The sequence below is a fragment of the Amblyomma maculatum genome, chromosome 10 (genome assembly GCF_055883805.1).
Source record: "Amblyomma maculatum isolate TAMU_Amacu chromosome 10, ASM5588380v1, whole genome shotgun sequence".
Classification (NCBI taxonomy): domain Eukaryota; kingdom Metazoa; phylum Arthropoda; class Arachnida; order Ixodida; family Ixodidae; genus Amblyomma; species Amblyomma maculatum.
In genome coordinates this window covers 76,817,857-76,844,953 of record NC_139353.1, presented here as the reverse complement: position 1 = coordinate 76,844,953, position 27,097 = coordinate 76,817,857, and the positions used below count along the sequence as shown (strand labels likewise).

Below are 27,097 nucleotides of genomic sequence, written 5' to 3'. Positions count from 1 at the left end.
GGGCATGCCATCCGTTACGTGCAAGGTTGCACGCAGAAATGACCACAAATGAGGCCGCGAACCAGAAAATTTATAATTACTTGCGCCGAAAACAAACTCTGCCCGTCAGAGAAATTCGGCGCAAAGGTTCAGGGAACTCCTACGAACTTACCATGAAAGGTCTGCATGCCTGAAAATGCATACATTTTGCATGCAATCTGCAGGATTCACATGACTGACAGATCACAACCACCCGCGTCTTTAAAAACGTGCACTGTGTGCCAATTTTCACTTGTATGCCTTTGATTGCTAGCAGATCGCGAGCGTGCGAAGTTGAACTGAATTGAATTATTCTTTCTAAGTGGGGAACTGCGTGAATATGTTGGTGAAAAATAGGGGAGGTTACCTGGTACGTAAAATATACTGTGGTGAGATTGAAAACAAAAGTTTGAATTAATTATATGTAATTAGTGTAAATAAATATTCAATTATTTATGTTAATAAATATTGCAACTGTGAAAGTCCTGCCCAGAAAACTGCAGCCTACGAGAAATAGCAGTATGTAATTGAATTAATTCAATTATTTATTTATTTATTTGTTTATTTATTTATTTATTTATTTAGTAATATAATTAGGTGTTTTATTTACTTCAATTGTCAATTGTGCGACAATCACGTTTAGGACCACGTCACATGGCAGTGAAGTTGGACGAGTGTGTGACGCTGCTATGAGTGCATCAAATTCAAAGCGATGTTACTATGAGAGTATTACTTTGCGAAGTCATGTGATCGTCAAGCTGCATGACTGCAATGTCGCCTGACTACTTAAAAGTATCACGTGAAAAGGACACGTCAAGTTGCGTGAGAACGTATGTGGCTAGGAAAACGCTACGCGAAAGAAGCGACGGCGCACCGTCCAGTCCCTCGATTGCAGGAGCACTGCACCGAACGCGCACCAAAGGAACGGAAATGTCCACCGGGCGGCACGAGGCCTGGCGTTCCTAGCAAAATCTATACAAAGGGCGCACGATATACCGTGGGCAGCAGCAACGCTCATGCTTTCTCATTTCTCCAATGGAGTCTCTGCAGTGCCCTCGGAGGTTTTCTGTTTCTTTTTTTTTCTTTTTTTGCAAACATTGCGTGTGCTTCAACTGTGAACGCATGCACATGTCGGGGGTGAGTGCGTTTCTATGTTGAGAAAGTCACAAGTCGTTTATGGCATGAGTAAAAGGTACCGGCACGGGCCTCAGCATCTTGTCCTGGAACGCGTTTCCAGGCAGCTTCCTGAAAGCATTCGCTAGAGTTTGGACCCACCACACGACGGCTGCGGTTCTGGCATTTCGCATACTCGCAGCGCTCACAGGATGACGCAGGGATGCGGCAGGCCGCAACCATGGCCCTTTCATCATGCGAGTGATTTGCCATGTCGCCACGAATGGCTGTATACCATAACAGTGGCTGATAATTCGCAATTCAATAGGATGCCGAGCTAGCCATTTCCGGTGGGTATATTCCTGAACCCTGCTTTAAGGCGTTTGGAAGCATCCTTGGGAGCGATTCTGCGTGCCTCTTTGTGGTGGCGAATATTGCGCGAGGTGCACGGAATTAGCTTTGAGCACTGATTCGTCACGTGATAGCAGATGCCCTTGTCCCGCGGCCTCTGCTCAGTGCAAAAGCAGAAAAGCTTCACTTTAAACAAAATAAAAACAAAATGATTTTCTGTAATGAAGCGCATAAAGACCAAAATGCATAAAGACATTCCAAAAGGAGGCATTTTCGAAGTGTGTAGCTTGCCCGCCAGCTACGGAAGCAACACGCTTTCCATGATCCATTGTTGGACGCTAGTGTTCATTCCGCTGTCACTTTGAACATTCTAACTTATACTCACACATAAGTAAAAACACTTGTTTGGAAAGCAATTTCGGTGTGTGTGTGTGTGTGTGTGTGTGTGTGTGTGTGTGTGTGTGTGTGTGTGTGTGTGTGTGTGTGTGTGTGTGTGTGTGTGTGTGTGTGTGTGTGTGTGTGTGTGTGTGTGTGTGTGTGTGTGTGTGTGTGTGTGTGTGTGTGTGTGTGTGTGTGTGTGTGTGTGTGTGTGTGTGTGTGTGTGTGTGCGTGTGCGTGCGCGCGTGTGTGCGTGCGTGTGCGTGTGCGTGTGTGCGTGTGCGTGTGCGTGTGCGTGTGCGTGTGCGTGTGCGTGTGCGTGTGCGTGTGTGCGTGTGCGTGTGCGTGTGCGTGTGTGCGTGTGCGTGTGCGTGTGCGTGTGCGTGTGCGTGTGCGTGTGTGCGTGTGCGTGTGCGTGTGCGTGTGCGTGTGCGTGTGCGTGTGCGTGTGCGTGTGCGTGTGCGTGTGCGTGTGCGTGTGCGCGTGCGCGTGCGTGTGCGCGTGCGCGTGCGTGTGCGTGTGCGTGTGCGTGTGCGCGTGCGCGTGCGCGTGCGCGTGCGCGTGTGCGTGTGCGTGTGCGTGTGCGTGTGCGTGTGCGTGTGCGTGTGCGTGTGTGTGTGTGTGTGTGTGTGTGTGTGTGTGTGTGTGTGTGTGTGTGTGTGTGTGTGTGTGTGTGTGTGTGTGTGTGTGTGTGTGTGTGTGTGTGTGTGTGTGTGTGTGTGCGTGCGTGCGCGCGCAACATTTCCTTCGCTTCGCATGTGACCTAAGAAAGTGCGCTGTATTTCAACGGGCACGTTAAATGGGCACAGCACTTAGATAAATTACATTCCTGCAACTTCCAGTCTCCTAAAATCAGATATTTTAAATATTGAAAACGTGCAAATTAAATCGAGTAAGTCGGTATAAAATTGTGAACTGTCTATGCGAGTTGTCAGTTCGATGGGACCGAATAAAAGCGATAAACTGACTGCTGTTTGCTCTCTTTTCCTATGGTTCCTGATTTTTTTCATGTGGTACTTTCGCTCTTGCTATAGAAGGTTAAGCCACATATATGAGTGTGTCCATTGCGCGTGAAAGGATTTCGGAGCGCAGTTCAGGGTTTCAAATCTTCTCATGTGTTTTATTGGGCAGGTAAGATGCCTTCTTGAATTCATACACCAACGAAGCAACAGCCCGAAGCAACGAAGAAAAGCTCTTATTAAGCCGTTGCAAGAATTTTGTCGTCGAATCGTGATGAATGACTTTGTAACCGACATCGCTAAATATAAGATATCATTACCATGAATTTTATTCAAATAATATTTCCAGACGCATACAGGCGCACCGAAATACCATGGGAGTTATGTGGTGTCGCTCGGAAACTGCAACAAACCACGTACGCAATATGTATCTTAGCCAACAAAACTCAAACAAGAAGAGAGAACACATATATGTGCAGATGCACTTCTCTTTGTACACTTAAATATGTAATGCGTAACCAGCGAAAAAATACAGAGAATAGAATAAGTTACTCAACGAAAAAAGAAAGTAGAAAGTGAAGTTATTCGTGTTGCAAATCTCCTTGAGATAATATAGCATTTCTGAGCTGAAGGCGCGGGATGAAAGAATAAGTAACCTGATAACTTAATAGATATACGTTGGACGTAACAGTTTATCTTTGCTTCAGAAAGATGAGGACGAGTTTCGGGCAAGCTGTAGCGTGGCATTTTTCGTAATTGAGCAATTTACACTTCTACATTATTGCGAGAATTTTCCCGAAAATTTTTAAACTGCTATTTACTTCAACCGATAATGAAATGAAGGGATTATTGCAGATTCCACTCGTTTCTTGTATAATTGATCAAGTGCTTTTTTAGCGATGTTTTTCAGACGAATTTTCACTGACAATTAATTAGTAATTGAAAAAGCACATAATATATCTTAACGCCACTTGTCACATGGTGTGTGCAACTTTATGACAAAGGCATGAACTGTTTCATATTGCAAAGAAAGTATGCGGCGCCACAAAGTCTCTCACACAGCGCGTAATGTGTATATTGCAAGACACATCATTATGAATATAAATGCTAAGATATTTCCCCCAAAGAATTCAAGTGGCATGAGAACAAGTGCCAACTGCATGAACAAAACTGAAGAAATCCCGCCGCTTTGTGAGGGTCATAAAGAAAAACAAACGAACTGATTTTGACCAGCAATAGCAGTGCTGCTTCGTGATATGTGTGCATTAAAGATCATTTATTCTTTTACAGCACACCCTCGATAAGAAGAAAATAAAAAAGCACAGTGGCACTCAATTTGCTGTGTGTGGTAATGGCCTCCAAGCGGGTACAATTAATCGTGCCGATCCTAACGATGCAGGTGTCTAGACATGGTATTAATAAACTTGCGGAAAGATTGCAATAAAATATGCGACAAGACACGGGTGTTTCAGCGAATACTTTCGAAAATTCCTGAAAATAGGCAGTCCACCATTGAAAAAATAAATATTTTCGGGGCGAAACTCTCAACTGCGGCTTAGGCGGACATAACTGACGTAAAACCTTTTGATCATGCAGTAAATTAACAAAAATGAAACAAAGCTAAACATTTAATTAATGCGATCGGAATGCTATTATCTGTAGGGACTTCAAAGCCGTGGGTGGAACAATGTTACGTTTTTGAAACGATGGAATACTCATTCTCTAAAGGCATGCAGTGTGCAGTGCAGGGAAATCAGCTGATTTGGAGGAAGCATTTCTTACACATGGTAAAATATCCACGGTGGTCAATCAAATTACCTTATTTAAAGTGAATAGTAAAGCGGTGCGTTGATTATGAATGTGTTCGCTATGCAAGCAATCGACAGTTTACCAGGAAGCCATACTCACAGTGCCCTCTTTTTCGATAAAAGAAAAGTCGTAGTATCGAAAACCTTGCAATTACATCAGAAATGAACGATAACACACTAATTACAACTTTTTAATTACAATATTGTATCAATTTCATCGTCGCATTAATTTCAATAAAAATTATCTTTATCAGCCCCTGGGGACAGACACTTCACCCCCGTGGGAGGCGCCGGTAATCGCACTAAGGCCACAACGACCTATTAGTAGACGGAATGTGGTAGCTAGGCAACTTTTAGCACAGAGAACTGCCCTCACAAGACCACTCAATACAATAGACATCTACACTGACGCTGCAATTAGAAATGAAAGGGTGAGTGTGGCATGGGTGTGTGTGCCAGCGCCTCAGCACAACGCACAGCACACGTGCCACCTACCTGGAGGAACAATTTTACACTCCGAGTTGCTTGCCATATGGGGAGCCATAAATACCATTACGACCGCTGCAGCCAGAAAAGATAACTTCAATGGATATCGGATTTTAACCAAATCATATGCAGCGATTGCAGAGCTGACGGCACCAACTACAGACGACGCAGTGGCCAAGGACATCAGAAAGAGGCTGAAGGGAATGCGGGAAGTTGGAATAGAAATTCAAATTATATGGACACCGGGACATACTGGCACGGACGGGGGAAACGCAGCCGCGCAAGCGGCCGCCGCGCAAGCGGGTGGGCTTGCTGAAACGTACAATGCCCCACACCCCAACTCCATGCCTAAACCGATAGACTTAAATCCTTACCAAACAATGCTCACTAAAGGCTCCCCTGGCAGATCGATGATGCACTACGTACGCACCAAAATAAAACACGACAGTAAGCTTAGATTACATGAAGCGACACCAACGCCGGTGTTTGAGGACACGAAAGGGCTCACTCGACCACAAGAAATATTTCTCAACAAAGTAATAACAAACGCTGCTTACACACCGCACATACTTGACAAGTGGTTTCTCCGAAGACACGAAATACTCAAACACAACATATGCACGCACTGTCAGGAACAGTGTACAGCAGACCTAGAACATCTTATATGGCAATGTCCATCGTTTTCACGAGGAAGAAACAAAATTACGCATATTCCACACGACGACATGCCCACATTAGCAGGTCAGGTTATATCAAGCACCGAAATACAACACTCCATTGCTACATATGGCAGTGAGAGCGGCCTGCTTCGAATAGTGTGAGAGAGGTCGACTTACAGCGCGAAGATCGGCCGCATGGCAAGCAACAAGCAACAGCTTGAAGAACCGTTAAGACGAAGTTACTCCCATCCCTCCTAACTCCCCAAGAACCCAAACAGCGGCCGAGAGCCACCCCTTCCTTTCAGTAAAGGCTTCATTCATTCATTCATTCATTCATTCATCAGGCTCACCATTCCTCCAATGTTTATAAGCTACAGTTTCTAGAAATGCTTCACAGAAAAGCTCTCACTAGGTGCATCATTTATTAAAACGTCCATCTTAAACGAGATCACTGTTGCGAAATTTTCTAGATTTGATTCGGGTTCGGGTTAAGTTCGTAGGTCAGATCAGGAGCGACATTTCATTCCGCTTAAAACCTCTTCGAACAGGTCCAAACTGGTTCAGGACAGAAAGTACAGGAAGGGAAATGAATTTCTAACCAAATAAAATTTGTTTTATAGGAACCAGGAACTTGGGCTGCTGATCATGTTCTGCTCTGCAAGTTATGGAGAAGCCATTGTCTACTGGAAGTTGTCCCGAATGCAGAAGCTTCCACACCTCTCCATAGTTCGGCAGCGCGCTCGGATTCCTCTACCACATTCGGCGCTGAAGTACCGCCGCGTACAGATGAATTTCATTTTAGGGATAAGGCACTTATCCGGAGTATCACAGCCAAAAAATCGTCAAACTTTTCTTCTGTGTTTGCGTGCATGATGATTCGACATTAAAGAACCATCGAAGCGGATTCGAACCGGTGGGTTTCGAACCCCCACGCTTGGTTTCAGTAGGCGAGCGTCTTTGACATTGAGCCACCGCGGCGGGCGCTTTCGTTCATTGCAACCAGATTTAAGTACAGACATACCTCCGTCGTTTAATTTACTGTGTGATTGATTGCAGCTCGTTCAGCGTGTCTTAACTGCTGCTATCTTTCCTCTCAATTTGTCTAGTCATAGCAGTCCACATTTAGAGACCTTTTCAAACGATCGCGTCATAGAACGAAGTGGGGAAAGCTGAAGAAGAGGAATATTTCTGATACGCTGAGCGAGAAAGGCGTCGAGTTCGAACACGCTGCGCTTAAGGCTGTGCCTATGCCCTAGTCTTCTATAGGGTATCGGAAAACCAAGCTTCTCCGTTAACTACGCAGCTTTTCGAGTCCTAATCAGGATTGTAGCGCGACAATGTTCGACAGGGCACCATCCCTGGTGAGTTCGCACTGTAGGCGATACACGCCTGGTCACGTGAGTGGATATTACCGCTCACTCTGAGAAAAGGGTTCATATCATATCGAAGAGCGCCGCACCGTTACCCGCGTCAAGCAACATGATCGTGTGTCCGATGTGACCATTGTTGTGGACCAGGATGCCACAAAGTTTACTCTAGATTTCAATACTATGGTCTATATATACGGGTAATAATTTACTTTAGGTCTTAGCTATTAACAAAAGACAAGCAGCAGTATGTATGATTTTTCTGCATATTTCTGACAAGTTTTGATGGCTGCGCCCGCGAGACGTTCATTCCGACATCTCTATGCGAAAACATCCGCTCGATGCTGTAGAAGTCGCTTCATGCAAGCATTTCCTGAAGTTTCGAAATGACTTTGTCTTTTACTGCATGCTGGCGCCAGGGTGGCCATCACATTATCTAAACCCCACCAAATTTCAGTATGGTAAAAGCCCACATCGTGGATAAAAATGGTCAGTGAAGGTTTTTAAAATTTCACTAGCCGTGAAGCATGCAACGTGGAGACGTCCACCCTTTAGAGCAATTCAGTTCACCATTTAGGGCAATTCAAAATGTAGAGCGATTAAAAGGATGAATGGATATAACCCTTTGTTAATTTCCAAAAGGCTGTTTTAGAGCCGGTGGAATTCCTTGTCCTGTAGTCCATTGGCCTTCAGCACAGCTTCAGCCCTTTTCACCCGTCTTCGCTGGTCTTGTGGGTCATAGCTGCACAGAATGGCCTCTCACTGCCCTCTAGAACGGTTAGGGATTGGATCTACCAGGGATGTGTTCTGGCACTCCCATATCATGTGACATGCGTCTGAAATTGGACGAAGGACTACAAGGACGACGGATGAAGGAAATTGGATCAAGGACTACACGAAAGACTGTGCAGAGTTGGATACCACTGATGTAACTTTCTCGATGTGGGGAGCGTGTTTGTATGCGCTGAAGGGTAGTTTCGTCAGCTGTACTTAGTTTTCTTGTGAGGTGGCGGGTAGACTCTTCTAGCCTATCTGTGAAGAGCCAGTTGTTCCCTATACGGCATTGCGCTGACGTCGATTGCGTCCGAATCCCTTTCCATATCGTGCACTGTAGGGGCTATACCACCGGATAGGGTTTGACCCGGTGAATAATTGAAATTAGTGTAAGTTTTTCTGCAGAAACAAAGTCAAGGCGGTGCTGACCGTGCGCTCCGAGTCGGACACGATAGGCAAGGCAGGCACGTTAATTCGTAAAGCTCGGTTTTTACCCCCCGTAGTTTGCATGAAAAAGAATTTTTGTGCAGTAGCGCCTCTAACTTGGTACTGAATCGTGCGCTGAACCGGTCTGGAACGGTTTCTCTGAATCGTTCCGGTTGGAGTTCTGTTCCAAGATGGCGAAAAATATAAAAGTTCTGTTAAGGGCGAATATTCTGGTTCAATTTCGAATTTGGGGTCAGGTTCGGATTCGTTCAACAGCCTGCTTAACACTCTGTGTCACTGGACGTGTGCTATTGATGTTCTGGAAAATTTATCCCCCACTACGAAGTCTACACCACCTAGCAATATGACCTAAAAAAACGGATAATATAGCATGGTTTCGTCATATATGAAATAGGTGGCCTGGCACTTTGGTTTTTCTGTTCGGTTTCGGCTGTCACATAATTATTAGCACTCACTTGCTATCGACCATATTTTGTAAAAGACCAGACGACATAGATATTGCCACGTGCTAATGGCAATGCTGTAGGCAAGAAGCGTCAAGACTTTGCGGACCAATCAGAATTTTTCCCGAACGGCTTTTCGGCGAAACGAGGTGTTTGCATGCTATCGCTTAAAGTATGCAGAGTGTTTCCCACGTTGGTGAACGTTAAAAATATAACCGGGTTGGTAGACGTTTATTCCGAAGCCTTGCGCCTCTATGTCATCTTTTTCTTCTTTCACTTCCATCTTCCCCCCTTCCCTCACGGTGTAGTTGCGGAACCCGCCTAGAAGAGGGGGAGAAAGAGAGAAAAATCTATGGTGTATTTTATTTCCTAGAAAACAGCTTTTCTCCGATATCATCATATATTCAACCATGAGGTCGTTGGGCCATCTGTTATTCTGATTTCAAACGAACTTCGGCGCGAAATACAAAACCACCACGCTACTTTAGAAGTAATAGTGTGAGGTGGCAGTGATGACATTGAAGAGAGGAGGAGGGGGGGTCCTTCTGCATATTACACGTATTTACTACGGCCTCAATCGCCAAGGCGGGAAATTCAAAAAAGCCCCACACGAAGCAAGAAAAACGAAAAAAAAAACTATGGCGATTCAGGTCCAGCTCTCTAGAACACTTTTAAAATTGTGAGAGAACTTTGAAATAGTGTCAGATACTGTATTCATATTCATATTTATTCATATCGCCTCTCAGGCTATACGAACGGAGCATTGGGCGAGAGGGGGGTGGGGGGATACATAGATAGGGCTAATGACAGGAGCATGAGTAACATGATGACTGTTAGTACCAGTCACTGAAAAGCAGGAACTTTATTATACAATGTTTAATGATACGTTAGTAACATGAAAAAAAAAATGACCTTTATTTGAGCCTTAAAACAAGCTGGATCACGAATATTCAGGATGTGTTCCGGAAGACCATAATCTGTGGCAGTGCAGAGATGCAACAGTTCTAGCAGAAATGCGTCGGAAGCTTGGTTGTTTAAACGTCGTGAAACGTGGTATGGTTGTACCGAAGCAGTGTTCAAGAGTAGGTACAGTAGACTATTCTGCGAAATAAGCAGATAATGGCAATTAATCTCCACGATTGCGATGTATAAAGAGAGAGAGAGATGATTCTATGTTTGTTATTCTAGAGTGACGGTTGCAGTTCCTCCTTAGTTCTCGCATGTTTGACGTCATCGCGCACTCGTGCTCGGAGAGGTCGAAACCGAAACTGGTCTTTATAATTGCCCTGATAATTACTCAATTGAGCTGTGCTGAGGTTTTTTGGGTCGCAGTCCCTCTGTTTTGGACCATCATGGATCCATTAAAGCAAGAATACCGAAACAGAAAATGTACGTGTCTATACTCTTTCAATTAAATACGCCTGACGGGTGACCAGATGGGAGATGCGTATTCGAGTTATGGAAAAACAATTGATTAATCTTCGAGCTTATGGGTAGTGGCAGAAGGTCCATGAAGATAACGAAAGTACTACGTCAGGTAGTTCAAGCCGCCGGGTATGCACGGTTTTCACCTTTAGGGAGATTTAGAGGTCACATTTCTGAGTCAGTAAGTCTGGTGGTCGCCATGTGACTTGGGGCATATTCACGTAGGCCAACAAGTGGCCCGTGACCACGTGCTGTCAAGGTCAAGGTCACGTGAGGCGCCTGCAGGATTGCACAGTTTTCACCTTGAGGGAGACTTAGAGGTCAAACTTCTGTGTTAAGCCTGGTGGTCGCCACGTGACTTTGAGGCATAATCACGTAGGTCACCGTGGCCTGTGACCACTGTCAAGGTCACATAAGACGCCGTCGGATATGCACGGTTTTCATCCTGAAGGACACTTATTAGAGGTCAAACTTCTGCGTTAAACCTAGTGGTCGCCGTGTGACTTTGGGACATAGTCACTTAGGCCACCAAGTGGCCTCTGGCCACTGTCAAGGTCACGTGCGGTGACGTCAGTGTGACGTGAAAATAGAGGGGCGATAAGTGTATAAATAGGAGCTATACTTACAACACTGCACGAAATGAAGGAGGACGAACGCCCTGCCAGTGTAGCGTGTCAGAACGCAAGAAGGCACGTCGGAATGGTGCCCTGAAAAGGCGGCATGCCGAAGAAACGATGAAGAACGGGCTTTACGTTTGGAAAAACGCACAATGTGTTTAATCCAAACTTTGCAATGAACGTAACCATGTACATGAAGATTTCGCTTCCCTCCAGGTTTAACCAAAGTTAAACCAGCAGCTAATTTTACACAGCCTGATATGCGTGACGCTTTAGCTGTTGTTTTTTCCACGTGAGTGAACCAACAGAGGTTACTCGAGAAATGAACACCGCATTAATATGAGCATGCGTAGGACACTGAGGTATGTATACCATCTGCGCGCTATTTTTCCCTCCGCTGGCATTTATTATTTCTCCCTGAAATCATCAAATGACTAATTCTGCTCAAGATAAAAAAGAACTAAAAATTAATAATAATGTCCCCATACGTTTATCTTGGACTCGTAGACTGTTGGCTCCTTTTTTTGTATCAAAACGAGCCCCTCATTTCCCCTTCAATTTTCTGCTTATCAGCAAGTAACTGAGAGAACAGTTATAATTTGTTCCGGCTACATGTCATTAACTTGTACTTTTCGGCATTAAGTGACATTTTCCATTATGTGCACCAAGCGGTTATGCGATCGAGGTCTCTTTAAAGTTCTAAGTGATCGGCAGATAACCGTATTTTGCGGTAAATGGTGCAGTCATCGCAAACAAGCGAATGATAGAATATTTTGCTACAGACCAGATGGGTGATGAAGATGAGGAATCCGGGATAGGAGGACGAAGAAGAAGAAGTTGAGATCATACGTAAATTATAACCAGTTTCACTCATTTTTGATTTCGTCTCTTGAGTCAGTGGTTGAGGCTACGGAAGAGTTAAAATCGCAAACATTATGCCAGGCTATTGCATCCTGTCGTAAGAAGTGTGAATTCTTAGTACGTGCATCTAAAGGCAATACATCAACAAAATGGTGGAATGCAGATTGTTCGCGCGATTATAGAAGAAGAAAGGCTGCATGGAAGAAGCTCCTTCGCAACCAGTGCCCCAAAAATTGGCATGATTATAAATTTTTTGCAGCTACATTTAAACGCACAGTCGCACAAGCGAAAGATAATTATGATACTGAGAATTTCAATTACCTTTCACAATCTAATAACCGACGTGCACTTTTCAGGTTTTTAAAATCACGGAAAACGATTCCTGTCTCAGAAAATTTACCCTCATGTGTTTCTACTCCTAAAGAAGCTTTTAAAACAGTAGAAAACATCGCTAAAGATTTAGAAAAGCGTTTTTTGACAACACTTCCCAAATCCCCAATGCTTGTAGTCCCAGTATATACGGTTAAGGATGTCCCTAAAATTACATTTTCTCAGCTTTCTTCGATTGTAATGACATTGCCAGCTGCTTCGCCTGACCCTGATGGGGTAACGTCAAAAATGTTAAAGATACTCTTTGAGGTGTCTCCAAATTCCTTGTTAGAATTGGTAAATTACTCAATTATTCATTCTTGGATACCTGGTGAATAGAAACTAGCCAAAGTGATTTCTTTACGGAAACATAATGGTGGTGGCTATACTTTGGACAATATCACACCAATATCTTTAACATCAAACTTGGTAAAATTAATTGAAAGGGTCGTACTCAAACAGGTTACCGAGTTTGTCGAACAAAAACATATTATTAGTCCCTGTCAAATCGGATTTCGCGCAAAATTTTCAATATGGAATGCACATACCCATCTTGAGAGTCGAATTCTTCTTGCGCGGCGCAAAAAAATGCATGCTGCATTGGTGACTCTCGATATAGAGAAGGCTTATGATAGTGTAGAGCCCCGAATTTTATTGCACAGATTAGAATCTCTACGTTTTCCACAATACTTAATTGATTGGATATCTACATTCCTACAAAACAGACAATTTTACTGTTCGTTGAATGGAGTGCATTCTAGCAAATATCAACAAACCAGAGGTGTCCCTCAAGGGGCAGTTCTCTCGCCCGTGCTCTTTAACATTTTAATGAGTTCAATTCCCACTCATCAGGAGATCCGCACGTATGTCTATGCGGATGACATCGCATTCTTTACGGCTGCACCTGACATTCAATCCCTCAACAGGCGCCTGCAATCGTACCTAAGCTCCCTTCAAAATTGGTTATGTGACTTAAGATTTACATTAAACGTTAAAAAGTGCGCGTCCCTTGTGTTCCAAATTCAGGATCCGGTAACTCTTTCTCTAACATTTAAGCAGGAAATGATTCCTCAAGTTAAGTCTTTGAAATATCTAGGGGTGATTTACAATGACCATCTGGCATGGAGGGATCACATTGAACATGTTGCAGCGAAGGGGGCACGTGCTGTGGGTATGTTGCGCAGGTTAAGCAATCCAAGGTCTGGGATGCGGCGAGACGCATTTTTAATGATTTATGTTATGTATGTCCGCCCAATTATAGAATTTGGATCTGTGTTATTTTCTGGTTCACCTGCTTACAAAATTCGTCCGCTTGTTCTTTTAGAGCGGGAAGCGCTCAGATTATGCCTTGGGCTCCCCAAATTTGTGGCTAACAATGTATTATACCTTGAAGCCCGAATACCACCGTTGTTAACTAGATTACAATTCTTGACTGTCCAGACGTATCTAAAAATATATGAATCACAATTCCACCGCTCCATATCAATTTTTTGTTGCGAGCCAGACTCCTTTTTTGGAGTCGGATGGCCTCGGTTTCATACCCCGCAGGTAATTCTAGTGCAACATCTGTTACAACCTTTGCACGTAGTCCTTTCTAACATCCTTCCAACAAAAGTAAGTGCATCGTCGGTTCAAATTGTATATGATGACATTTTCCCAAATAATACAAAAAAATTGTCACCTCACATTTTAAATGGATTATTAGAAGATCATTTACAATGTTTTCTCGTTAGCATAACGATAGCAACGAATGCTTCTCAATTTAATGAAAAGGCCGGCGTTGGAATATACTGTCCGCTTTTAGACTGGGCTTTTTCAGTCCGTCTTCCGGATTTTACTCCAATTTTCCGGGCAGAGTTGCTAGCGGTGGTGTTTGCTCTGCGCAAACTAGACCCAACATACTCAACAGTGGCTGTAATTACAGACTCTTATTCCTTGTGCTTGTCGCTTTCTTCGAATATCGATGCGCCAATTTTAAACACCTTTCTTTCATTGCTCCCCTCACATTTGAGCCTCATACATATAGTGTGGGTATCAGGCCACAGTAATGTGACAGCCAATGAGGTTGCTGACAGACTAGCTAAAGATTCTCTGAATGGCCCTGTATTGCCCATCCTCCCGGCAACAGCGTACATAACAGCAGCACGATTTCGGCGGCGTGCCTTATTAAGCACGCAGTCTGGATCTATTTTATCATCGGATGCCACCTGCATCTCAAGTATTCCTGGAATAGGAAATCATGTCAATCAAGGCAGACTGAGGTCTCTCTAACCAGGCTACGCTGTCGTATTCCGCCCCTAAATTTCCATATGCACAGGTATGTTTGGCTCTTTCTCCTGTCTGCGCATTCTGCGGGGAACCGGAAACACTAGATCATTCCTTGATATTTTGCCGCCGTTTTACCATGATGAGAAAACGGTATTTAGAGAAGCCGTTACAACAGCTGGGTCTTAATTTGAGCAGTCAAATTTTATTATCGTTCGGTGCCACCATGCTTGGGTACAGCCACAGGCCTCTTTTTAACGCCATTAAAAACTTCTTAATAGAAACAAAACGTCTACCTTGCTAATATGCTTTGAAGTTTTAATCTGTACATATAAATCTTGCTATTCTCCTACTGCGTGCGTTAGTATTTACTCTTTTATATTTTGGTTTTTCATATTTACATTTCCTTCTCTATTCCCTAGCATTTATTTTTTTATTTTTGCGATGTAGTTATACATCTCAAAATCTAACATCTCTGCACCCCAATTCTTGGCCGATCCCCCTGTGTGGGTATGTGCCATCACATTAGAGGAGAACAACAACAACAATGTGCGCCGTTCTTCTGTCTCAATGACGTTGCGTCTTGAGCGTCACAATATGTTAATGGCAAGTTATTTATGTAAATGAGGAAGGGAAATGGGTGCATGACGCTACCTTGAGGTGCACCAGAACTTGCTGATGGAAATGGTCTGAGCATCCCATGTACAGCGACAATGTACTTTAAGGGTTTTTCGAAGCTCGCATGCAGTAGTTAAAACAGCCAGAGAAACCCCATAGGCTATGTTTGTGAAGATAATCGTGAGACATGGTTATTTCGACGTGCTTTTACAAACCTATTGCTAGAAGTGGTCTATAAGGTTCTTGTCACAATGTTGGCTGGAGCGCAGCGCCCCCGTGTGTCACTGATAGTTTTGTGCTGTGCTGGCCACTTCGACTGCCGAGCGAGCAGCGCATGTGGCAATAAATTAGCAGTTCGTTTTGGTTCTCAGCTCGGCGCGTCCTGTCGTCCTTCGCGGGCATGATGGCCTTCAAGCGTAGTAGCCAACTACAGCCCGGCCATCCACGCTCATAACAGTTCTCATACGTAACAAAATTTGTTTCACAAATTTGTCCCGCATTCACAACGAATAGTTAAATCTGCCATAGAAAACCAATAGGTTGCGTTCATCAAAATAATTACGAAAAATTGCAAGCCTGTTGATACAGGAGCGGAGGGTGTATTCATAAATCTGACGCAATTATACAATTAATACAGTCAAACCCACTTAAAACGATTTTGCTTAGAAGTATATTGGATGTAACAGCTGACCACTGCGGCACCGTCAGCTTTTCTATGTTTCCTATTCTAAAATAAACCACCTATAGCAATGCTGTCATCGTGCATTATGGGTTCTAACAACTAAATCTGGTCAATGAGAGTCAACCTTAAAAGACACAAAAGAATCTAAATGTTGCAACATCAGCCAAATCACGCTCACAATGCGAAAGCGCGCATGTGAACCTACCAAAGGCAACTGACGAATGGGTCGGCCCGTTACTGTAAAGATGAAAACCCCAAGTGACCATGCACAAAGAAGTTGTGCGCGGTGAGGACACTTACATGCCACGGGGGCACAGCTTACTGAGTGTTTTTTAAGTGTCATTCGGTGGAGCAATCTATAGGTGCGTTCCACTTCTTTAGACGTTATAGTATATGTCTACATGTTCGCGCAAAGGAACGCGTCTACCCGTCTACAGCTCTTGCCAGTTCATGACGTGAGACACTATTCTGCCAACTCTGATGCCTTCGGAAGAGTCGCAACCTCTGACCTGCCTTGCACTTAATGCCTTACATCTTCAGGCAATCGAGAGTGAAATTGCTTGAGACTGAAGCATTACGCCATTTGTCGCTTCACCATAGGCTTTGGCTTCTTTGATTCACTCCCTTTAGTTAGCCGTGAGCTTGTACACGAATTCCGAATATGACTCATCTTTCTACGTTTCATCTTTGCGAAATTTTTGCTAGAAAGCTCTCGCTCAAACCTGTACTTTTTCAGGTGACATTATAATTCCGTGTTCTTTAGCCAATCGGGATATCACATCTGCGTCCTCACTTGCAAACAGCACACTATAACTTCAGCAAGCACTGTGGCCATGTTACTTTCCTAAACCCTGCCTTCTTTCACGTGAGATCGAAGTTTGCCAAAAACAGACCTATGTCTTCTCCTTTTCGATAAGTTTGCATAAAGTCTTTCATTCGAAACGACTTGCGTTCTCCTGTGCCCGATGCTGCGCTTTTATCCCTTTCATTTCGAGTTTTTAGCACTTGCAGTTCGAGACGCTTCAGCTCAAATTCCTGTTCCAAACGCTTACACTCTTTAGCGATGCGTTCCTAATTTTTCTCTGCGGCTCCCCTCGGATTTATCTCTGAAATCAGCTCCAGGTATTTCGAGAGCTCATCTTCGTCCGCCTGAAGTGCCTCAATAGCCTCGAGGATAGCTGACTTTCTCATTTGATCCAAAGCATCCAAGCACAAACTTTTGGCCAACTGCAGCAAAAACGCCTTTTTTTTTTTTGTCAGCACTTTCAAATGCATGGTCTCCCCGAGTGCTACAGTTTCTTACTGAGTTTCGTCCTTTCACAAAACTTTTATCGTCACGCACTTTCAAGTCACGCGCTTACGATACCCTCAGTGAGCATCACTTTTGTAATCGCACTCAGTGCAAAGCCTGGTAAGATCTAAATGAACAAAACCCAAGCACTCAACGTACCTTGCGACCGTTAAATTTCAGCGGAGGCTGTCCCGACGCTGGCAACCAGATGTCAACTTAGCGGACCCACGCGTAGCGAGGGGCCAAGTCTGACGTGAGGTTGTAGGCACTAGAACATCGGACGGTGGCGACGAAGCAGAGACGCGGAGATAATAAGAGAAAACTTTACATTGGGTTTATTTGCATGGTGGTCGGGATTTCACAAGAATGTCCTTTTGCAATGTTGAAACACCGGGTATTAAGTCATGCAGTGTCCCTGCGTCCCTACGACAGGGAATTATTTGTCCCTGCCACGCACCAATCGATCGAAGACCACAAATTGCCACTTCTATCGACGCCCGCCCCTATACATTCAAGCACAAGGTATACGCACATACACGCGCACACCACCACGATTCTTCACGCTGAAAAACAAAAAGATGGTGTTCCTGGCGTCACTGCTGTTCTTAGGTTACGCATGTAGCCCTCTTGTTCAGCGGTGTGCATGTTTCATTGCAGCCGGCGGTTGAGGTAAACTGACCTCCGCGCGAAGCGGGAGATCCTTCCGCCCTGATTCGTACACCGCTGCATCTTGGGTAAATGTCGCCGTTTCAGGGGCGGTCTCCTGTCTTATGGCGACTAAATTGGAGCTCCATGCATGTTCACATGGGACCTTTCGAGAGCACGTGCTTGATCTACAGCCGTGCTGCAATCCTCCCTCGATCTCTCGAAGAGCCGTTGGCGCCAACGGCGCCTTTGCAGACGTATAGTACCGCTGAGCTCGGTTTACAGACACAGGGGCGCCCAATCTTCGGCGAATGCGGTAGCGCTTCTGAGCCCCCGGAAACTAACTGGGGCAGCTACTGCCGTCGCTGCCGACAAGCGAAACCACTACGCTGCGTATTTTGCGGTTCTGGTGCCGCCAACTCAGAGGCAATCGCGTGCAGTCTTCTCAGGATGGCGAACGTTCATCTCAACCCCCCCATCTCGACACTGGGGGATATTGAAACGCAACAAAGCGTACAACGGTTAATAAACAGCAGCCACTTATACTCAAACGAGAAAATTATGTAGCTTTGGAGACGGCATGAGATATTGTCCGGCACATGCATGCCCTTGAGGCGGCTTACCTCCATCCAAAGTTCGGGCACATTTCCATAAACAACGTGTACTATCTGGGAGGGGGGCCTTTGTCGGCGTTGTTCTTCGTTGTAACGCGAAAATCTGCGAATATACAAATTGTTCGCAAGGTACGTGGCATTGAATTCCAACCATTCAGATTTCGAGACGAGCACACAACCGGTAGAGCTCTGTACGTTCGAACAAAGGCGCGTTTACTGCACGTGTATGTTTTGCGTTACGACTGTAGGCTGGCCAGCAGCTGTGTACTATTACGGAACTAATAATTAAACGAGTAACGAACTACACTTCGGCTAATTACGCACTTTGCTAGTGCCGTGGACACGATCGGGCCCCAGTCCATAGGGTAGGCAGGGGAGAAGGGGTAATTTAATTGGAGGAATGTGCAGGGTCTCTAGGGCGAGGGGCTAGCGCAGGCCGCTAGCGTCATAGAGTTTCTAAGTAGATATATATTTGGAGACTGTATGGCTAGTTTCTGCCAGCACAGATAACTTCGGGAAGGCGCCATGAAGAACTATCTCTTTGATCAACATTATGCGTTTATACTTTATATTATTGTGCTACTTTCTTTCGCAGAAAAATATTGCGTGCAAAAAAAAAAAAGTTTTGCGTTGACACCTGGGAAAATCCAACTGACCAATGAGGCAAAAATATTATATCAGCGCGCGACGTGTCGCGTGGGCAAGCGGCGACCGGTAAGTCTTTTCGTCCGCTTTCCCTGTTCTTGCCAGCCTCGGGGTGCGACTATACCCTCGTGAATTATTGTGTCCATCATGTCATCAACATACCTCTGCCTGCAACGGTTCCTGCTGCGGTGATTCCTGACCCATGGGCTGCATTTGTGCTCCATGGCAGCTGCCCCAGTACGCACTCGTCATCCCGGCTTCCTATCTGGAAAGCAGCCATCTTGGGCACTGTGTTGCGCAGCGCTCGGCTGTTCGCACTACTCCCATCGCGCTTCAGCTCTTGCTCTTATTTCTGGGATGTATTGGGATTCGTAGGATGCATCGTTTGCAAGTAAATGTGCGCGCCTAAGCATGCTCACACAATTCGTATCGGAACTGAGATGCAGGGGTGACGCCTCTCAGCTGCTTCCACAACTTCACGGTCCTTCTCAATGATGCCGCCATGCCGCTTCTCCGGGCAGTGTTCGCGATAGTGGATCTCGTAGAAATGGGCGACACGTAGCGAGCACCCGCTATGCCCAAGCGCCTCGGATGGTCAGAATATTTGCAACAAGCTTTTGGTGGCCGCTATCCATTTCCGTCATCGCCAGGAATTAAGAGCCTTCAGAGACATCCTCATCGCCACCTGCTTCGCCGTCGCTTTGCCATCGTGGCGCAAGAGTAGCTTGTGTGTTTGGAGTCGGTGGCGCTCGCGACCACCTTCCCAAACTCTCTGCCCATTTGCTTTGGATTAGCTTGGCTTACCGGATTAACTACAGTGTCCAGGATTACTCAATTGCGGGTTGACATCGCTTCCCACGAGTATACCACGACTGTTCTGTGGGTGCTCGCCATTGATAGAGTGCCATAGATACTACCTTCAGACCATCTCTCTTGATTCCCCTTCACTAGGATCTAAGCAATGCCTACCATGCATTAGTTACAAGATGAAAAAAAAAAAAAGAAAAAAAAAAAACTCGCAGGACGGTTGTTGTTGCGACTGTAGGAAGAAGGAAAAGAAAATGCCCGGACCTGCTACGGCTCTGTAGCAAGAGTAGGCAAATATAATGAGGCGATTCATGTACAGTAATGTCTTACGCATCATTATAGACGATAAAACACGAACCCAAAAATCGATGTGTCTATACACCTTTAATATCCATCTTCAAACAGTGCTTATAGCAACAGAGTTTTATACTATACTGAGCTGGTCTGCTATTATTTTGTTATTTGAAGGAAATGCTTTAGAATATTAATTTCTAAAGAACTCTCGAAAATTTCGAACGAATGTGCACCAGATTGAATAACTCGCAAGGAAACCGAGGAAATCACCTTGGAGGCTTAGAAGTTTCGGTTTCGGTTTCTCTTTTTCCGATTCAGTCTGTGCTCACCAGAGGCCGCTAGCGCCCAACATGGTGGATTCTGGTGCGAGTGTCTGTGGAAGTCAGCACTGTCGCGGTAAACGTTTCCTCGTTTCTTCGTGAAAAACCAGCTTGTTTTCATCAGTGATACTGCCCTTGCCGTTCCTAATACCGAATCCGTGGAGATGGATATGGCGGAAGAAGAACTGCAGGTAAGATTCCGCGCTTGCGCTGTGCTCCAAGAACGGATCGTTGTTCCGTACGTCATCCCGCATACGGGCCGCGAAGTCTTATTGCTTGCTTTTTGGTAACGGAAAGCTGACCGTGCAGGTCTCCTTGGACCTGCTGTTTATAACTGATGATTCCTGCAGTCTGGTGCGCGCCGTAAGGTGCAATCATTTTAACGCGGCAATGAAACCCGCTTAGCATTGTTCCAGCGAAACTACCCGTAGTGGCGGTGAAGGAGAAATGGGGCAGTGGTTCTCGGAATATCAACGAGTCTGTGCTTGTTTTAGAGTCTAAAACATGCGCCACTACAATCACTGGTAATAGTTACTCGTGTGCACAGCTTCGCTGAAGTCAATTTCCTATTGCGAGGTCGAGCCGCGTGTGGATTTTTAGGCTGTTTACATGTGGACTGCTGTGGCGCATCGCTTGCCAAAGACGCGCATTAAGTAAACGGCAGAACTCTGCGAGAAGGATGCACATAATATACATGGACGCTTGAACTAAACCAAGTTGGTTTTGTTTGCCTTAGCTCTCTCTGCTGGGTCTCGTTCTGCTTAGTTTTAGCGGGGAGCTACGTGTTGAGTGGACTTGGACGGCTTGTCGGGAGTGCAAAATTCTTGCTCTTTTCGTCACTACCAGCAGTTCCAGAGCGGAATTATTTTTCTCTTTAGATTGTTAACTGCTTGCCAGTCGGTCTCAACTTTCATGCACACTTAAGCAGTTTGCATTCACCTGAAGCGGCCGGCAGAGGCATGAATAAGGATTAGTGAAATTGGTGGACGATGTTCTGTGGTTTAGTATGCTTAAATTATTTTTTTAGATAGCCGGTGTAAGTCAAGGACCAATATAAGTCAAGAAAACTTTCCATTGGGCATTGAGACCCCTACATCGTCGGGAGGTTCAATGCCATTGGGTTATCACTTGCGCTGTATAAACTGACCCATATCTTAACGGTGTCGAAACTGCTTTGTTTGAAGCATTTGTAGCTGCTAGGAAGGTACAAACCATTCTGCCTCAATGTTCACTTCTAGTGGATCCTCCGGCTTTTCCTTGTCTTCTTGTGGCTCAACACCACTCATTTTTGTCATTTATCCTTTGTGTGCCCATTTTGTTCTACATTAGCAAAAGGGCAGTGTAGAAACACTTGTTATTTGGTGCCTGCTCTCTTCTTTCTTTGCCCAGCGTACCTGCTGTCTCCTTCTGGGGTGAGATCTTCACGCGGGGCTTTTGTGTTGCTCGTCTGTGCTTTGCTCTCCTCGAGAGACATCCTTGTTTACTCTTCTCCGCTCTGCAAACCTCGCTTTCTGCCCACTGCTTCCTCTCTGGTGGTGGTCATTCCAGTGCTTCGCTGGTATCTGCCGGGACTCTCGCATACCAATCCTCTCGTAGTAAGTACTGGGGGTAGGGGACCACAGCTTGTGCTTGCTGCACATACATTTATTTGTGAGTGTTGGTTGTGTTTCTGTATTGGTGCTTTCTCCTAACCTGTCGTCATCTGTGTTGCATGTAGGAGCGCTGCCTTTCTGGATTTTTGATTATATACCGCTTGGGATTGTCTACTGTGCTCCATGTCAGTGCATTTTCGTGATGATAAGCGAGGAACTTTTGCAAAGTTTACACAAACACGCAAAGTGCAAGCAATGTCTGTTGCGCTGTTCCGTGTATGATGACACCCTCCCTGACCATGATCTGTCTAGATAAAACTGGCTTGAAGTAAAACACATGCACGACTAAAATAGGTCACCGCAATGAGCATACCCTTATTTCAGAGGAAAAAAACGGGAAAGAAATTTATTACTGCACTTCTGGTATTGCTTGGGATGTGATTCTTTAAATTTTTGTAGGGTGTGAACTAATTTTGTAATCAACATTTTGGTTGCTAGCAGGTTTAAAATGTCACTGCATCCTTCAAGACAGTCTTTACATGCAAAGTGACCTTGGTACCTTTAGAAATTTGCAAGTGTGTCATAATAGTGTCAGTACCTATTTGGCAACCACTGCATATAGCAAAGTCACATAGCCGCAAGTGATTGCAGCCCTGAGTTTTTACTTTGCTTTCAAGAAGGTCAATGCTTCCTGCGTGAGCCAACTGAGCTGGAAGCGCAATTCGTAGAATAAAAAGGAATCACACTGGAATCTTTTCGTATATCATAAATAGAGAATATCATTTAATAAAGTTTTTTTTTACCATAGGTACATCCTTCAAAACTTAATTGAAAGCCTCTAAAACTCTTAATTTTATTTCTCTAGAGCTGCTCCAGAATGCCTTTAATACTGCTTCGTTGCATAAAACAGAATGCCTTTAATACTGCTTCGTTGCATAAAAATTTAACACACAAGGGAGCGACGAGGGGCAACGGACAAGTGCCATGTCTGGCGCTTGTCCGTTGCCTCTCGTCGCTCTCTTGTGCGCATTAATTGTTCTGCCCCAGGGTGGTATTCTTTTTTTAATTTTAAAACATATTAAAACAACTACTCTGGCAATGTGCTTTACCGCTCCCTGAGCTGCTGCAAAATGCTTGAGCCTGCTTCCATCCCTGTCTGACAAAGCATGCATGTAGGAGGCTGCGTGCTGATGGTGTTTGCTGAGCCAAATCCTCGAATGTAAACAGACACCAGACCGTCATACTCTGAATTGCTGTGAAAACCATTGGCTTATATCTGAGTAAATACAGTAAACAACTGACTCGAGTTGGCTAGGGATTCTTTCATGTGCCAAGCACAATACCAATTCAATCCATAATCTGCTTTTCCCACTTGGCCCAGTGTGTGAATCAAGAGAGGAAATGCGGAGCTATTTTTATTCACGGGCATCTCTGGCGCTGTACATATGCTAAGTTGAAAATTTCTGCCGGAGGATGATAGGGGATTCAATATCAGTCAATATCACTCACTTTTCATAAGTGCGGTGGACTCTCTTTCAAGGCCCCTTTAATGCCATCATATCTGATACAACTAATTTTGGGAAGACTGACACGCTTATTCAAACGAGTGGACAGCTTGAAGTGAAGCAGTAAGCGAATAAAGTGATGGTCCTTATTACGTGATGATCAATGGCAACAGCCATTAACGCCAACGTTAAACAATAATACGGCAGCACAGTGGCACATTTCAGCAGTGTTGCTCGGTTGCGGTGACTTCAGTGTCCCTGTTTGATAAGAGTGGTAAAACTAGCATGTTTAACTGCTTGAAGCACAATAAAAGCAATGGTGTGGCCTCTTTTTTAGTGTTGCATTGTGTTTTTATTGTAAAATGCATGTGATTGAGAAGCACTGGAATGCATTTTTGAGGATTCTGAGACTTGTAATGGGTTTGTAACATGCTCTACTGCAACACGTTCTGTCCCACAAGTCCTAACGTGCATTCACTTTAAGTCTGCAGGCTTCTCCAAGAAACGTAGACAAAACAGATAACCCTATCCCCCTGCCCCTCATGCATTTCACCTGGTTTTATCGGAAGAGCTTGTAGGTCAGAAGAATGTGTGAGTCGTGCACGTAACCTTTCTCAGCTTTATTTATGTTTTAGACTGCGAGGCCCCTGTTGTGTGAAGAAAGTATAAAGACTGGGAGAGGGTGTAGATGAGAAAAGTGTGTGGTAGTGTACCCAACCACTATAGGCTTTGTGTATGTTTTTATGCTCGTTTCGCTATAGGTATGTGCAAATAGTTTGTTGGGAGGCAAGGGCATTTGGGGCACAGCGATTGGCCAGCTCATTTAAAACACTGTCTGCTATTGGCCGCAAAGTGCCCGCCATCAATTGGTCAATGGAGTGGTCTCCAAATTTCTGCAATGGGGATTGTAGGTGTTCAGGTTAGTCGGGTGGGAGGGAATCAAGACTGACGGAAGTCTCCTGGGACTCCAGCCTGACATGTAGCAGAAGGCAGACAGCCTGATTTTACTAGCCTGTCGTCTCCAGCTCTCCGCTCAATTTTTAGAGTTTATATTTATATTTTTACAGTTTAGTATAATATTTATTTGCAACATGTCATCAGGTGCGACATCTGATGGCAATGTTGTAAGTAACACTGAAAAAAAAAATTCCGTAATCTGAAAGGGAAGGCCTCGTCTTCGCACCGTGTGTGTCTCAGTCATGGAAACGACTGTGTTGCCACCCACAGCAAGAGAATACAGAGAAAAAGTAACAACTCCCAGTGCCTTCTGTCATCGGCTGCTCTTGTGAGCCACTTTAGGGGAGTTGGTAAAATTTTCTTTAGATACTCAGAACAGGAGTGAGATGAGTTGCTAAAAATTATTGCTTCAGAGAGTTAACATTTGTGTGAGTAGATATTAACACGTGCCTGCTCCATTTAACTGTTCTAAATATAAAAAATAGTTGAGAAATTCAGCTTGTAGTGCTCTTGAGTAGTTGTGTTGAGAGTCCCGAATGCTATCATATAGGAATAAAGGTGAGAAGGGATTGTTGCATGGGAAAGAGGAGTTACCACTGCAGGAAAAGGAGGCAGTTGGGAAACTGAACAGTTCTATGTTGATGAAGGCTCGTTAAAGAATCTGCATTTAAACACACGTTTGTGGTCCAAGCAAAACCAGAGGTAATGCATGAGACCATGGCATCTTCTTTCGAAGGGTGTACTTAAACGGTGATGGAAACATTTATTTTGGCGACTTGAGGATTGGTTTTAAGACTTGGTTCAGCTCAGTAGGGCTGTGTTTTACCACAAAAATGGCAAAAGCTAATCTAAGCAGTGAAGCTGTACCCAAATGGCTGCATACTTCTTCGCTAAATACAGAGATTTCGCTGTACTTGTACATATCAGATATTGCACTACTTACAGGGAACAGGCGCTCCATCTTTCTTACCTGTATTCAGACAGTTCACATTTCAAGTGTTGCATTTGACCTAATGGTCATGCCACGGTTTATGCCTAAGAGCACAGTTGATGTTTCCATAGAGAATAATGAGCAAAAGGTTGCACTGCATCATTGTGGGGATGGGGTTCAAGTGCTACAGAAGGTTTGCCGTACAATTTGGTCTAAATACCATCCTTTGACTACACGGAACACCCAGAACGGGTTAGTAAACTGACTAGCCCTCCAAGTGCTTTCTCTTTTTCTTTCCCTGAACTCATCGTTTGGCATTCATAGTGGACATTGAACTGCCCTTCCAGGCTACATAAATTGTTGGTATGTTATAATTAAGGGTAAAGCTTTTACAACTAATCCAAAAAAGTACTGATTAAAGTAGACTGCATTCAATTCAGCAAAATTTAGTTTTTAACCAAGAATGTTTGGTATACTTAACATGTGCATTGTAACTTGCCGACTACTGGGTAGGAGTTGCACATACTCAGAGAAGTAAAAATAGCAAGATATAGAAGTAAAGAGTATGATAAGATGATGTTTTAGATTACGAAATGCAGTTCTGCATTTCGAGCATTGTTCCTGCGCTTTATAAGAACAAGAAGCAGTATGCTTTGGTTTTTCGATCTTTTGTCTCTGTATACTGATCATTTTCACTTCGTGTAATTTTCTTCATTATGGGCTAGTGCCTTGCATTTTGAGCAAATCAGGCTTCGCTGTTTAACATCTTCATGCTTGATGATGATATATCTGATGGTGAGGTCTGAAGCCACAAAGAGTCGTATAAAGGTTACAAAGAGACAGATAAAAAAACAGCAGAAAGGGGGCACCCACTAATAGTTAAAACAAATCATCTAAGAAGGCTGGCTGCAGCTGCATGATCCCATGTGCCTGTTGTTTTTGACCTCAGTCTTTTCTTTCTAACCGTGAGAACATCGTGAGAATAGGCATTCAAATAGGTAAATAAACATGTTCATGGAGTTGCTCATGAGTTCTTTTTAGCGCTGTGTGTGTCTTCTTTCTCTGTCCTTGTTTTGGTGCGCTACATTTTGTTCCATTCGATGTTCATGGAACTTCACTTAAGTTGTGTACTTGTGAACACTATTTTGCATGTCAATGTGACGGCGAAACTTACGAGCAGGTCCTGAAGCCAACATTTACATCCTTCTCTTTTCTGTGAGGTGGGTGAATCTCATAGCCAAATTTAGCCACCTGGTTAAGCTGATGCAATCATTCGGAACAGCTTGCAGTGCTGTGCTGACTACTGAGTGCTTAGCTATCTTTATTTATCTGTTGTCTGTTTCAGTCATGCTGGTTAGAAAATCTAGCTGCATGTCTACTGTGTAATGAGTGTGCCGAGCAGAAGTTCTGTGTCCTGTGAAGCTGTTTCTAAATTGTTCGAGTAGAGTTTGTTCTTGTTGCAATTTTTCTTTACTAGTCAGTAAGTTCTTTTTGCATTAAGCATTCTCTGTATGGCTGGTCCAATTGAGGTGGCGCGCTGCATTCGATAACTATAGACATCCAGCATCGTCGATGTATGAATCCTTTCTCGTTCCGAGTCATTTAAACGTTCTCACGGTTGTGTTCAGAGAAATTGCGACAGCTGAGGTCGAGGTTTTTCTCGGCCGCCGGTATTCCGTGCTGACTGCTCGCGTCATGCCAAGCGCGCGTCATTTGTTTCTGCTGGCGTCCGGATGTTTGCGTCTCGCTTGCGCAGGAACGCTTGCATAGCGGAGGTGAGACCAGACGTCGGCCGGACTCGGGTTTAGCTTGGGGTGACGCATTACGGCAGCCGTTTCGCTGAACTTGTACTTTTA

At 44.5% G+C, this 27,097-nt stretch overlaps 2 protein-coding genes across 4 annotated transcripts in view; one reads left to right on the top strand and one right to left on the bottom strand.

Moving 5' to 3' along the window:
* LOC146176838 (transmembrane protease serine 9-like) overlaps positions 1-1,404 on the bottom strand; it is a 75,471-nt gene extending 74,067 nt beyond the window's left edge. Inside the window, exon 1 of the mRNA XM_084581407.1 lies at positions 1,215-1,404. Within this exon, the coding sequence (XP_084437533.1) occupies positions 1,215-1,404 (190 nt within the window). The remainder of the gene's footprint in view (positions 1-1,214) is intronic.
* An 18,874-nt stretch (positions 1,405-20,278) lies between these two features.
* Bili (FERM domain-containing protein 8 Bili) overlaps positions 20,279-27,097 on the top strand; it is a 92,684-nt gene continuing 85,865 nt past the window's right edge. For 2 of the 3 annotated variants that reach the window (XM_084582982.1, XM_084582981.1), the window contains exon 1: positions 20,279-20,447. In XM_084582982.1, the coding sequence (XP_084439108.1) occupies positions 20,421-20,447 (27 nt within the window). In that variant the 5' untranslated portion in view covers positions 20,279-20,420. Of the gene's footprint in view, positions 20,448-21,645; positions 21,669-27,097 lie in introns of all 3 variants that reach the window. The other variant, XM_084582985.1, reaches the window with a different exon arrangement.